Source organism: Taurulus bubalis (genome assembly GCF_910589615.1).
Source record: "Taurulus bubalis genome assembly, chromosome: 13".
NCBI lineage: Eukaryota > Metazoa > Chordata > Actinopteri > Perciformes > Cottidae > Taurulus > Taurulus bubalis.
The window spans coordinates 5162356-5177313 of NC_136601.1; the positions used below are offsets into that span (position 1 = coordinate 5162356).

The following is a 14958-nucleotide window of genomic DNA, read 5'->3' on the forward strand; positions in this document are numbered from 1 at the left end:
AATGGTGTAAAAGTTGCCCTACATGATTTCAAGATGGCAAATGTTCTACTTTTTAAGTTGGATATCATTTTACACTGAAATCTAAGTGCAGATTCAAACTTAAAATCAACTATATCTTGTTCAAACTCACAAGGCAGAATGATAAAAGCGACAGATGGAGAGATTAAAAGAGTAAAAAAAAAACAGTGGTTCTTGTCATCAAATAGTGTATTTACACACAAAGCAGGAATGATTACATTTTGTTTGCTGTAGGTGTAAAATGTCACTTACTATCCACAACACTTCTGGTCTGTTCCACCACCATATGTGGCGTGTCGTTTAAAGAGGCGTAGCCCTGCGAGAGGAAAAGGAAAAGGTGTTGGGACTTGGAGTTTCTTTGATAATTTTTATTAGGGATACTTTTATTTGTTATCTTTAAAAGAAAATGTCAATCCAACTAAAAAACCTCAACACAAGGGCACCAAAAGTAAAATGGGGGAAACAAGCACATTAAACAACTCCTATCAGATATGATACATAGATTTATGGTCCGGGCTCACCATCTGGACGATGGCACTGAGGTCCGTTCTCAATACGTCGTTCATCTTTTCCAGCTGAGCGTTCACCTTGGGTAGCTAAAATGTAAACAGACAATGAAACATTGATGCATATATATATATATATATATATATATATATATACATATACACACACACACGAGGGGGTAAGCATTCAGCAATGTCATATCAGTGTATTGGGACACCAACACAGGCCCTGAATCGTCTTCATAGTGGAGCTACAATGCAATAGTTTAGCAGTCAGTAAGTAAGAAGGAAGTCCCATCTGCATTCAGTTCTGTACCCGTGTGAAGTTGGCGCCGATCTGCAGCTGGGACAGTGACTGGCGGATGTTGCGGCACAGCTGGGCGGTGGTGGCGTCTGAATCCTCGTCGCGACAGCCCGGGTCGTTGAGGGTGCGGTTGATGCTGCTGCGGACCAGGCTCAGGTTGAAGTTGAGCTTCCCTGTTCCTTCCTGGAGGACCTCCAGACCCACGTTGACGTTCTCGAGGGCCTCCTTGGTTTCTCGCATGGCTGAATCGAGAGAGAGAGAGAGAGAGAGAGCAAAGATGAGATTGCACGTGTATTGTGTGCATCACGAGGGGGAAAAAACACTTGAAAACCATCAAAACTCTCTAATAACACAATTTTCCTTGAAAGAAAAAGTAGGACAATGAAGTGAGACAATTTCCATTGTAAACTTGTTCTTCCCAAATCTAAATTAGGTCAAGTAGTTTTTGATACAGCAGGAATATCTTACCTCCTCCACTACATTGAACATCAAATAAACCTTTCTCATTAGCTAACCTATAATTTGAGGTAAAACATTTAAGTTGTCAGGAAAGGCTTTTTTGTCCCATGAGTCCCAGACTGCGTAGCTTTGCTGCAAAATTAATATTTTATTTAAATCTTTGAGTTTTGTTCTGGTAAATCGTGTGGAATTGTTAAAACAGGAAGTATATAAGTGCACTCTCCTATTCGGAGCAGTACAATAACTTTTTTGACAAATGTTTCTGGGGCAAATCCAAATTTCAAATGCATTTTCCGTTTTATCGGTCAAGCAGATTTGGTGGCGATTATAAAATTGGGTTTTAAAATCAACATTTACAGCAAAAGGACAGTCCGGATGACAGGGGCTCATGTTGTACAAAAGCACAGGAAACAAAATGTGCACTCATTGTAAAGACCCGAGTTCATCACACAGAGTTTCAGATGCAAGCCCCGCTGTTCTCCAGCGTCTGAAATTGGACCCTTGGCTTCGCTGTCAGTAGCCAACTCTTTCCCGAGCATTTGCATGCATCACGAGTGAACAGCCATTGTTAGTTAACGATCACAGAGCGTCGCCTGCAGCGGCCTTTTAAAATCAAAACAGGATAAAGATACTGGCATCCTTGAACATATAAAAGATGCAAGAGAGAAGGAGAGGAAATCACACCGATAAACTCTTCGTCGTACTGGAGGGAGTGAAAAGCAGCCATGGGTGCGACTGTTTTTTCATATTATGAATCTCCTGTATCTTTCAACATTCAGATACCTTTTTTCATCTGATAAAACAGTATTCGTTCCGGATACTAAGACCCTCTGGCTGCTCGTCTCAACCCCAGTAGGAACAAAATAGGACATCAAAAACAAAAACTGTATATTTACACTCATCTGTGGTCAAGTATTTTACCACCTGAACTGTATATCCCATGTAGTGTTACATCCATATACAGCTGCTTGTAGAAATACATGAAGTAACTAAAAAAGTGGATTCCGACATAGTGAAATGTTCAAATTGTTGATTAACTGCTGTCATTTGTGGTGAAATTGGTTAAAGTAGTATGAGTGGTCACAAAAAAAACACCTACACACAGACACACAAACTCACATGTTTATGCTCACTTCACAGTGGGAGAACACAAGTGGAGAAAAAGGGAGATGTCCAGGTGCAGGTTGATGTTACGTTGGGGTTTGGCAACATCTGGTTAACTTAAAATTGCACTAGGCAAGAGTTTTGTTTATGCACGGGGAATCGTATATGTTTATGTCTGTATATGGAAAACCAATTTAGCAATTAAAAACAATTCATTTGGTGACGGCACTGGCAGAAACCCATCTGTGCGTTCAGCATTAAGAAACTTGGGAAAGCATTTCTCCTTAAAGTTAGCAAGTGAACACGCAGCCTGAACCTGTTGTGATTTATTTATTTCACCACGTCCTTCCTCCACGAGTCTCAATGGGGCGGATCTTCAACTTCAAGAAGTGTCACTGAGCTGATGTCACTTCACATAATCAAATTTGTCACACAAAGTTCAGAGGCAAACGTTGCGTAGTGCAGTTTTAATACATTCATTGGTTGTTGTTCATTTAAGGCGCTCAGATCGGTCCAAGTACTCAGGGGAAGATCACAAGGGAACAGATTACGGGAGCATCACCGGTGTCAAACTTCACAAGGTCAGGGGTCAAAGGATTGAGGGACATTGTCCAGTCACTGAGTTACTGTTACCTTTGATGGCCCTCTCGATTTTCACTTCACAAAAAAGCATAGAATATAAAGGTTAAAAAATCTGAATGATAATTACAACTCACAGCTTTTATTAACTCACCAATATTAAAATTAGATTCCAAAAAACATTAATGTCTGTTATATTCAGGGTAGTATATGTCAAAGCGATTTTTATCTTTAATAGAGTGTTATTACAGGGCGGGGATCTGATCATGGGCTTCACTTATCTTATTCTTTAAATAATGTTCATATTTGCAAGTAATACAGGATTACATAAGTCGCTTAATGACTTGCATTATATTGTGGTCTGCAGCTGTGACAAAAACCTGATCATATCGTAACCGAAGAGGAAATTAAAAGAAAAAAAAGAAAGCGCAGACATACCTCCAGCCATATTGAGCACTCTGTCCAAGGCCGGATGGACCTCCTTATCCAACTGATCGTGTATCCTTCCACCCAATAAAGGACCTATATCTGCAGAGAACGCAGCATCAGATCGACAGTCTCACAGTCCCGTTCTTCGTCACGCTTTCTGCTTTTGCAGGTGTTTAACTTTCAGGAAAGAGCTGCCTGCAGTGCTATCTCAGAAGTAGGCTGCAGCTCTCTAGACCTAGTTATGTCACAAATCTGTTGTGAAAACAAGTCAAAGGCAAGCAGACACAGTGAATTCAGATAATAAGCATGAAATATGACCAGGAGCGAGAAGCCAGTGGATGGTTTCTGTCCACTTACTTCACTATCAGAGGCACAAGAGGAGGTCTACTTACTATCTAGGTCATAGATGACTTTGTTCTTGGCTGTGGCGTATTGGGATATTAGGTAATCAATTTGCTGCAAACAGGAAACACAACAGAGCAGAGAGAAGCAAACAGAAGCAGATGAAAATCGGTGTATTAGTCTTGTCATCGTAAAAAATAAATAAAAGACAAAATATGAAATCGGTCTTCGCAAACAACAGACGATGTTTCACAAACAGTCTGTTCTCAAAGCAGTAAAGTGAGAGTTACAACCTGGGCCCCTGAAATTGAACGGAATGAGAGTTTTTGAAGAACGTTCTCTTTTCCCACATTGAAAAGGTTACATGAATGAGGCATGGCTGGTACCAGTAGCAGGCTGAAACTACTATTTCTACTAGTATTTCTTGAGTGAATTTTAGCTTCCCATTCAACCATAACTGAACTCTTTTTTCATGTTTTACCCACGTTTTTACAGTAGCTAACATCTCCATAACTCGTGGCCATCCTTTCCCATTCAGCAAAGTAATTGCTGTCTATTTGAGGTTTGCGTTACATAATTTGTAGGTTAATGATGTTTCTTCATTTCTGCTTTATGCTTTAATATCACATCTGGGGGAGCTACAGAGCCGAGTGGGGAACGATTGAACAGCTCTCTCTCTCACCATCGGCGTGTCATTAGCGAAGGTGTGCAGGTCCCTCATGTTGCTGTTGACCAACCTCCGTATGTTCTTCACCTGAGAGCTCAGGTTCTGGTTGGCAGAGTATGCACACAGCACTCCGATCCTAAACGCAACACAAGCACAAAACAACAAACAACCATCGTGACCTTTGCGTCTCCATATGTGGCACCCAGTGACCCTGCTGCTCCCACATCAGTCATCCCAGTAGCCCAATGGGGAGGTGATAACATGCCATCAACAGTAGGGGTCAGTGTGCACCACCACATTTACTTTTTTTTACATTTTCTCTCCCAACTTCCTATGAGTGAATGCACCTGTGGAATGACCTTAATGTCCTTGACTTGTAATCACAGTATTGTGTGTACATTTGCTGTTGGGCAAACATATTTCTATTAGAGTGGAATACAGCACAATAAACGCAGGAAAAAAATAATATCATAAAATCATATTGCAAATCAACTCTTATCTTATGTGTATCTACATTAAGCTCTGATCTGTATAATCGGAGGTGCCTGGGTTGTAAACACGTTCAAATTAAATGCAAAACACCCAGAATTGCATAAAGCAGAGCATAACAGCGAGCCGCTCGCACACTTCAAACACCTCGGTACGAGGCTTAATTAGCTTGAGCAACAACATCAAGGGAAGGGCGGCCCATGGTATTAAGCCGTTTCCGTGACTCACACTCATCCCGGCTGAATTTTCTTCCGAGCATCTCGCAGCTCGCAGCTCGCACTGTGTGTCTGAGTTTGCTTTCACTGCTGCGTGGATGTGCGCTCGTGAGCATGGCTGGGGTTCACCGGGTGATTAACTCCAGAACAGATGGTCAAAGAAAGTTCTGTTCGATGGATTTGTGGGGCGTCAAAACTCCGGCAGCACAGTTGTATAACACGCCGAATCTCATTAATAGGGAACGCTTAAGTTAAGTGGAATAAGCAGCTTTATGAAGGATGTAAGATGGCTCCCATAAAGGACTGACAAAAGGACTGACTCAGAGGCTACTGGGAAGGTTTAGAATCAATGGAGATGAATCCGGGTGTTGTGACTCACTGTATAATAAAAGGCAGAGGTCTCTGCATGCGGGCCTGTTCATTTGTGATTCTGTGTGGGTTTGTGCTCATGTGCATGCCGACAGTGCATGCAACGTGAGGTGATGCCATTCATAGTCTGAAAGTATGAAGAAGATGGTGTGTGTGTGTGTGTGTGTGTGAGGTTAGTTCATCTTTACGGTCCTGTGATCAGCAGTCGCTGCTGTAGAAGTCTCTCTCTGTGAATATGTTCCTGTGAATCCAACCTGCATTATGCTGCACACCTTTTGTCACATTAGGGATTGTACTGTGTCTCCATTCACTGAATGCGCACAATATTAGACACCTGATGAGGTGGAACCATAAGAGCCAGTGGACCTCATGCAGGGACACTCTGTTATTCTTTTCATAACTTTCTCTTACTTCTTTTTCCTCGAAGGTTTGACTAAATCGCTCGTAGATGGACTAGATTTGAGTGGAGTAGGGCTAAGAAATCTGTCTGATTATTGCTTCAATAGAGAATTAGTGAAATCCCAACATCCAAGTCAACGTGTTTCTTTTATCCAAGATATTTAATTCACAATAACATAAAACATATGGACCCATTACATATCTGGCATCTATGCTTGATAAAAAACTAGCTATTGTATTTCCATACTAAACTGAAATGTCTCCCAACACGTTTCAGAGATTTTTTTTAGAGATAGTTTATCAATCACAGCGAATCAATGTCAGAAGTTGTTGCTTATCCTCGCTTGCTGAAGCGATTTGCCATTGAGGACATTCTTCTCGTACGGTATGGTTGGTGTTCAAACACTCTCCAAATATTTGCAGAGGAGCAGTGGATTGGTATGTTATGTAGTCCAAAAGAGAGCCATGTCAGGGATAAAGTACAGAGAGCGTGTCATTAAAGTGAAATGAACCCTAACAGGATAACAAGGACCTCAAAAGTCCCGGAAGGCTTCATTTTGCACTTGTGATGTGCTCGCTGTACATTATTCCACTTAATACACTTCTTATTAATTAAATAAATTAATGATTTAACCCAAAATATCAGAACTGTTTCAAAGTCAATGTATTTTTCATGTTTTTTCTTTGTGCCTGAAATAAGTTCTGAGTTTAAGGCAAACTCAAAAGATTTTAATGTTTTGTCCAACAATTTAAAATATGTTGGTAATTACCTTTATTTTTTGTCTTATAAAAGGAGGTTGCAAACTAGTGGCTAAATGATACTACTAAACATACACCCGTAGTGTAGTTTGTTTACAGCCTAACGTTAGCTTTGTACTGTAATGCTAACTCCCTGCTAGCCGACAGAAATACGTCATCTCTGAGACACTCTATGCTAGTTGTAGAATCCCATCATTGACCAATCAGAATCAAGTATTCAACACAGCTGTCTAAAAAGGAAAACCTAATTAAAAAAACGTCTCTGTTGATAAATGGTTGGCACGTATCAAAAGTGCTTTGCGATTTCTGTGGTTAACAGATCATTTAAAACGAGCACACATTTATAAATATGTCGTAGCAGCGTGTGCGGCCCCTCGAGAGGGGAAAGGACTCTTTTCATCTGCGTGGCATCGAGCTGCTCGGCGTCTGGAGGAATTGTAACGATGTTTGCCATAAATAGTGACGCTGTCATCGTGTAAACGGAGACTTAATGAGAAAACTAGGCCAAACAACTAGGCCGGGACGCGGTGAAGCGGAGCCATCCGGAACCAGGGGGACGATTCAAAATGGCCACTTCCACAAACAAAAGCCTTTTGTCCAACACTTGTCTCTGCCCTCTCGCTCTGTCTCTCACACAAGAACACACTTCTCTCTCTCTCTCTCGCTCACTCTCACTCACTCACTCTCTCTCTCTTTCTCTCTCACTCTCTCTCTGTGTCTTTACTGCCAAAACGTCCACTCGTTCCTCCCCGGCCTTTTCTCATTTGTCTTTCCGCTTTGGCTCGTCTGTTTTCATCTTCATCTCTTTCACTACACCTTTATTTCTCAGTCTCAGACTTTATTTCCCTCTCTCACTATTTTATCTGTCCAGGCTTTATTTATTTTTTTCTCCCGTCTCCTCTTTTGCCCTCAGCCCCCCCTCCACCTCTCTCTCTCCTTGCATCCACCTCCCTCTCTTTGTCTTTGTCTCTCGCTCCCTCCATCCCTCTCCCCACCAGTGTCCAGCAAGGTCACTGGAATCTGCAGACAAACAAAGGCTCTTTTGAGAAAAACGCCAAGCGCTCTCTCTCTCCAACGAGCTAGTGTAGTACGCGACTGTTCACCTTTTCAGCAGAATCATGTTTAGTTACCTTTGAGTTCCGGTGCAGGTGCGTGTTTGTAGTTTATTCACAATGTGTTGTTCGAGAGGTGGTGAAATTAAATCCGGAGATAAAGACGAAAGAAGAGGAATAAAAATACATATTTGTGTAGGAACACAACATTATCAAGCAAACAACAAACCCAGGGAGACAAGCAAAAGGCGCCAGAGTTGAATAAATAGATGAGTGCAGCTGCACAGAGGGAATTTATGTGAGAAAACACTTTTTGACTGACGATCGCGTCTGATTAAAAGCAACAGGAAACATGTCAGCCTCTGCAGATAAAGACAGACTCCCTGCCTGCAGTGGCACCTTTGTTTTCACCCTCATTTAATGATGTGTTTTATGTCACAGGGAGATATTTCAGTCCATTCAACTGAGTAGCTGCCGATAAGCAATTTCTCTCTCAACTGATTACTGACACAAAAGTAGAACGCTGACTAAAATACTTGAGTAATTTTCAGTTGCCCTTTTTTTTTTTTAAAGTCATGATGCAGCGTCATCACATTTCTCTGTTATCAGCAACTCCTAAGCCAACCCGCCAGCTCAAAACTGTGTCCGACTGCTGCCCGTTGTTTCTGGGCCTCTTATGGACCGCGGGGGACAATTCAAACACAGCGTGAGGAAGATACCTCTAGCAACTTTGTAAAAGGGCTGTAATTCCTGCTTGAGCGAAAGCCAAATGACACACGAAACTCTCCCTGCAGGGCGGAAACCCCACAACAGCAGATGAAGAAGAGCATCAAAGTAGTGCATGCAGTGCCCCGGTATCTAGGCCCCTACTGGGGGCTGAGTGCTGAGTGTTACATGGTCTGGTGGCTCCATAGATTTTACAAACTCGCAACAATGGGCCGCATTCAGCGCGATTTGTAGTTTGCGAGGCTCGGACAGTCGCCCTTCAGCTCCTCCCTGCTTTCACACTGCTGGAACTGTACCTCTATTATCCTGTCACTCAATTACAAAAATGATAATGAAGTCATTGTAACGATTCTAAAACAAATAGTACCGCTAACAATTAGACAAAATTGCGAACTGAATAGTGCTGTGCAGGAAGTAGTTTTTATTGCCAACACCAAAGTATCGTCCAAGGCCTTATTCAAAACATCCGATTCATATCTTTGCACATGGGAATTGTGAGGTATTTTCAGCCTGACATCGGTGACCTGTATTCAAGAGCTCACGAGAGATAGATGACAACATGGCAGCTTGTTTTTCTTATGCATTTGGAACGAAAGATCAGCTGAGTACAGAAGATTATGCATGCACCCTGCATATTATAATGTAAAGAGGTCATAGCAGCAGTGTTTTTTTACAAATGTTTTATTAAATTTGTGCAGTCTTTCATTCCACTCTGCCACTTTTTGTTCCATATTTCCTCTTTTTATTCAACAGTATACACTCCCATTACCGTCTATATTCAGTTAAGCCCCTGTTATATTTCACTTAGCAGCCATTTATTTAATCGAAGCCTCTGGTTAGCTTGTTTGTATTCCATTTAACTAGCCATTGTTATATCCCTTTTATGCACTGTTATATTTGTCTTCTCAGAGCTCCACAGTCTAAACCCGGCTTCCCAGTGCAGCATTGAGTCTTATAAAGAATTTATTTAACCAGACACTGAGAAGTTCTGACTCCGGGGCCTTTTGCTCCAGGCGTAACAACCCAGTAAATACGGTGCTTTTTTTGCTCTGTTTTTTGGTCTCCCCCCCGTCATAAAGACGCTGTGTAAGTTGTTGTCTGTTCCGTCTGAAAACTAGCTGCAGTGGTTTGATGGGAGACAACAGACCATTAATTCCACTGCAAACAGTCCAGGAATGATATGAATACTAAACTGTGAGCCAAACAGCCTCTGGGGCTCAGGGTTGTGCAAACAGCCACGGAAGGTCACAGAAATACAGCAGTATTTTAGAAACTCTACCGGGGCCAAAAAGAAAGAAACGGTATCGGTTGAATAAGTCTGAGCACCTGAGCGAGGCGGTAAAGAAACGTCTAAATAATAGAAGAGGACAGGTTCAGGAATTCGGAGGCGGTCGTTCTAAAACGATCTCCGTCAAACGTGCGTAACAGTAATCTGTGTTCATGAGCAAATCACTGACTTCTACCACGATGCATTCTTTTCCATATTAAAAACAGAAGGTGAGACATTAGTTCCGCTCAGGAAGTCATCCCTGAAATGAATAACGGTTCTGAAAAATAATTAACCTTCCAAGCAAATCGTAATGGTGTGATTTCCAAAAATAAATGTCAGCGCTCAAAAACAAACCAACGCGTCTATCGACAAATGTCTGAAATTCAAAGAGCAGGTCATTTACTCTGTAAACAGTAACTTCATTACAACTTCCTGCTCTCTGTTAAGCCTTGACCGATCAAAATGATGCTTTTTACTGAATCAGATACGTTGCTTAGCCCTCAGTCTGTAACCGCAAAGACTCTGGAGAACGACTTGAAGTTCAAAACTCTCTTTGGTGTCTGTACTCAAAGTCTGTTTTCCAGGAAACCGAGAGTTCTGCAAAGTTAGCGACTTGCTGAATCACCGTGATTGTTTTGTTATAGCGTGGTCTCTTTCCCATTATGTTGGCTCAGCATGGAGCCGACTCTGCCCAGGGGCCAGAACCATTAGACTCAACAACGAAACAATGGCTCCGGTGTAAATAAAAGGATGGAACAATTCGTCACTCGTGAATCATTTAAAGTTTAACAATCTACCTGTTTATGTGTGGGAACTGTTGTATGTTGTCATTTGTATGCATGAAACATTGTCTGCTGTCTGGTCTGAGTGGTTTCTCAGAGGGTCTACACTGCATCTATGGAACCTTTGTGATCTCAGGAGGTTTGGATAAAAGTCACATGATCAATGTGGAGTCTGCACAGTCCCTTGAGGGAAATCACAGACATGTAAATACACTGACTGACATGTAAATACACTGACTGACATGTAAATACACAAGCATTTGGTGATACAGATCAGTGCATTTTGGCAGATGAGAAAATTGTTATTCAATGTCTTGTCTTACAACTTGCATTCTCTCTACTGACAGCAGGGGTCTTCTGGTTGCAAGAAGTCAGATTCTGGTTGCAAGAAGTCAGATTCTGGTTGCAAGAAGTCAGATTGTATAGAAGTCTATGAGAAAATGACTCACTTGATTTATTACCTCAGTAAACATTGTAGACATGAGTTTATGTCTCAAACTCTAGTTTAAAGTCTTCTTCAATACAGCATGATGTTCATTTAGTAAATGATGGTCTAGTTTAGAGTCAAATAGACCATAACGTAGATTATGCCTACTGTGACTGAGAGGTCGCTGCCGCTAACTGAGACGTGTGCGGCGTCTCTACGTCACTCCTTCACATTCCGAATATGGCAACTTCAGTTCATTGGTTGGGAACAAAAAAACATGGCGACGACCATATGGTCTCTGGTTTGCTTACATATGTACTTCAGGTGTATTAAATCAAAATGAGTCTCGACTTTGCACTCAAGTGTTTCGGATGAAGAAGTTCGTAAGAACGCTGACCACTTGGCCAGTGAGTCATGTTCAAAAATGAATAAATCAGGCGGTGTTTATTCCGTTGTTCCTATATAAATAAATATGCAGCTTTTTTCTGGATTATACCTCCCAACCAGCTGACCGTCACTGAGACGGTTACACCTGTTAGCTGTAAACGACGTCACTGAGCCTTGCAGCTTTTCCTCCTCATATCTCCTCTCTCTCCTGTGTAACAATGTGCCACATCATCACTATTGTAACACAAATGTCTCCAATAAATTCGAAAGAAAAGCCTGACCAAGCTGTGAGCATCCATTAGTTTCACTATGCAGAATTCCTGTCAGACTGTATTGATTTGTGGCGCGAACGCCGCAAGAACCCACGGACCATAAAAGACCCCAGGATGAGGGGAAAAAAATGTAATTAGTGAAAAAATAAAATGGATTTCAGCTATAAACCAGGAGCAAAAAAAGAAGAAGAGAAGAATCAGAGTGATTAGTGTGATGGAGGTCTCTCCAGGAGAAAGAAATACCGACAACGACCGCTCTCGTTAATTAGCTCGACGGCGGTTTGTGTGAAGCCGTCGTTGTGTGGCGCCTACGTGCTGGGCAGCGATCATGCGTGTCCCTGGACCGCATGATTTGTGGACAGGCACAGAAAAGAAAAGGTTAATTAAAAGAATAAAAAAAAAAAAAAAAAAAAAATCAACTAATAAATTCAGCAACATCCCCAAAATATTACTTAACTGAGTTTTTGAAAAGAGTTTGAAACCCAGGACTAAAAGCTCAGCACAGAGAAGTCTCGCGTCGAAGTTATCCTAAATCGTTTACGCGCCATCTTCTCTTCATTTTGTTGGCTTTAACTGCTCCGAAACTCGGCTCCGGCTTCCCGGGAGAATGGCCGCCCAAATCGCGTGACGATGCCCGAGTCGCTTGACATTTAGTCAGCAAGTGACATCTTCGTAGTCATCGTGGCTTCTGTCATGACAGAGTGAAGTTCATCTCACTATTAATGAATCCTCTAAAAATAGGCCGGCATGTGATGACTCCCGGCGGAAGGCAGTTAACTGAGCGGTGTGTGGGTTGCAGGAGGAAGTGTGTGTTTGTGTGTGTGTGTGTGTGGGTGTGTTTGTGTGTAACCGATTGTGCACTTGTTTTTTGTGTCTGAAAGCGGGACAGATTGTGTATTTGTATGTATTTCACTACAATTACGAGTTAGCTTCGTGGCAGCAATACAAAACATGTCAGTTATTTAAAGTTGTTACTTTTGAACTTGAACATTGCTGACTCACTTTACATGTTACACACTTCCCGTGAAGGTGTGTGTGCAGTGCACAGATAGGTGACAGTGGATTTACTGTACATCAGTGTTTGTCTGCAGGCTGTGGCTGCTTCAGTGTAATAACAAGTGGACCGGTGATGAAAAGAAGTTTCCACTCATTAATTGGGTCACTTTATTAATAATTCAGCAGAATTCTATGCTAATATCTCTTGTCACATCAATAAGAGGGTAACTACTGTGAGCTTCTTCTTTTTTTTTTACACCCCCTGATGAAAATCACTCGGGACTGCAAAGGTAGTGTTTAAAAATATTCAGAATATTCTACACAGCCCCTTTAGAGAGTTTTGCTTTATATTGTTTCTCTTTTCCCTTCTGTATTATGCTAAAAGTGTTGCATACCGAGTTTGTTCATGGGGTCAATAGTGAAACAGCTCTTTGTGTTCCTTTTTTCATTTTTCCACAGAGGCGAACGCTGTGTGTTGGTCACTCAGCAGGGCAGTGATCACTTGATGGTCACTTTTACGTTCAATAACATCGTGTTCATAACATCCAGCATGGGAATATAGCGAAGACGTCATGACGTCCACAACTTGTCGATATTTAACCTTTGTATTATTGAAAATGTATTTAATACTTGACTTCTTTCTTTACAGGGCTTGTCTAAAGGCAATACACTAGTCCATGAATATGAGATATGAGTTTACAGATAATTACAATTCCTCCTTGTCATAGTTTTGGGTGGTTTATTAGCGTTTTTCAGATAACGATGGTTGTTTTCTTGCTTCCTCATCGTACATTTAGTTATTTTCGGAGAATAACAACTTGTGAAGGCTCGCTGCTATGGTGGGAGTGTCACTTAAACAGCCTGTGTTTGAAGGGCGGCACATGGCAGGGTTGGTCGGCTCTGGAAGGGTCACCACGGCGGTGATCGGTCTCTCCTCCGTTTCCCCAGATGCTACAATGCTACAACGCTATGATGCTACATGGTAAACGCGGTTCTTCTTCCTGTGGGTACGAGAGCCGGTTATGTGTTTCCCATGTCTCCTTTTGTCGGCATCCGTTGTGGTGCCCACTGCCGCAGCCTAAACGTACTATACACATTCAAACGAATGCCGTTTTCGCCTGATTTGGTGTGAAGGCAGCCTTAGAGCCTCGACTGGCTGATTACAATTTAAAGTGCATGGTGCTGAATGCTCAGTTCGCTGCCACATACATTACCATTAATTAAAACCCATTTGATTAGCATGAATTACGACGCCCATAATGTGAGGACCTTTTGTGTTTAATAGTTTTGGACACCCAGCGACTGAAATAGGCTGCTGAAATGCATGCTGGGTAACCACATGAGGCAGGGGTCTTCCACTTGGCCGGAACAGAGGGAAGGATCTTCAATTTGTCGTTTTGAATGAATCCATGCATGTGGATTCAGAGCTGATTAGCGAAGACTGCAGTAGCCACTGCTGTTGATTTAATAATGTACTGCGTGGTCTTTTGATAGCTGGCAGGCCGGATGCAACATGGCGTTTTACTGCACAGTGCATGTATTTATGCATGAGATAAGACATTATACATGGGTAACAAACACACACACATGGGCTAGCGGGACATATGTGGTTCATCTAAGCTACCACAGCATCCGTGATCATGTTCACATGAGGACCGGAGGAGAACAAATATTGAGAGTTTATCTTACACAAAGTAAATGAATCATCTGCCAATGCTGTGATGCAGCCTGTCCAGAAGTTCCATACTTGGACCAGACATTATAAACTTCTGTGGTTATTTGGAACGGCATGCTGGGTACAGCTCGCTCGCTACATTGCATGAAACGGATGAAGAAAGAGAGAGCGGAGATCTATGGGACATATTCATAAGTTTGTAAATGTATGGCCGAGGACCCAGTGAGGCGCATTGTCGAGTGTTTAGTTTGGATGAGCGCAGACCAAGCGATCAGAGAGCAAGCAATCGGCCCGTTCCGAACAGGCGCGCTTTAAACGGGCACTGCACTAATGTATGAACGGGAGTAAATGAAGCGCAAGACATGAAGAATATTGCCATTTGATGAAGCGCAGAGCAGCCATAAAACACACCAGGTCCTGACTTTAAATATTTCTCTCCATATAGTGTGAACATCATACGTCTTGGCATGAAAAACTAATAGAAAACAACACAGAAGGTTGGAAGAAGGGTCTTCTCAACCTTCAAGCTACTTTATACGAGTCAAAATGTATTCATATGGATGCGGATCTTCATTAATATCCCCCAAAGACAATACAAAGAATAAATACATGCAATGTTTTATGTAAAGTGGGTAATTAAGGTTCTGCTATTCTGGCTTCATCAGACCAAACATAACCGTGACAAGGCTGTCGACGTTCATTCATTATTGCTGCATCATCACTAATACTAAC

General features: G+C 42.0%; 1 protein-coding gene across 1 annotated transcript in view; it reads right to left on the bottom strand.

Annotated features, from left to right (window-relative positions):
* Positions 1–14958, bottom strand: part of prom1a (prominin 1a) — a gene marked incomplete at both ends in the record, with an annotated part of 64956 nt that overhangs the window by 13702 nt on the left and 36296 nt on the right. Inside the window, 7 exons of the mRNA XM_079229136.1 lie at positions 271–334; positions 540–614; positions 841–1070; positions 3025–3048; positions 3409–3498; positions 3792–3855; positions 4424–4544. Of these exons, the coding sequence (XP_079085262.1) occupies positions 271–334; positions 540–614; positions 841–1070; positions 3025–3048; positions 3409–3498; positions 3792–3855; positions 4424–4544 (668 nt within the window). The remainder of the gene's footprint in view (positions 1–270; positions 335–539; positions 615–840; positions 1071–3024; positions 3049–3408; positions 3499–3791; positions 3856–4423; positions 4545–14958) is intronic.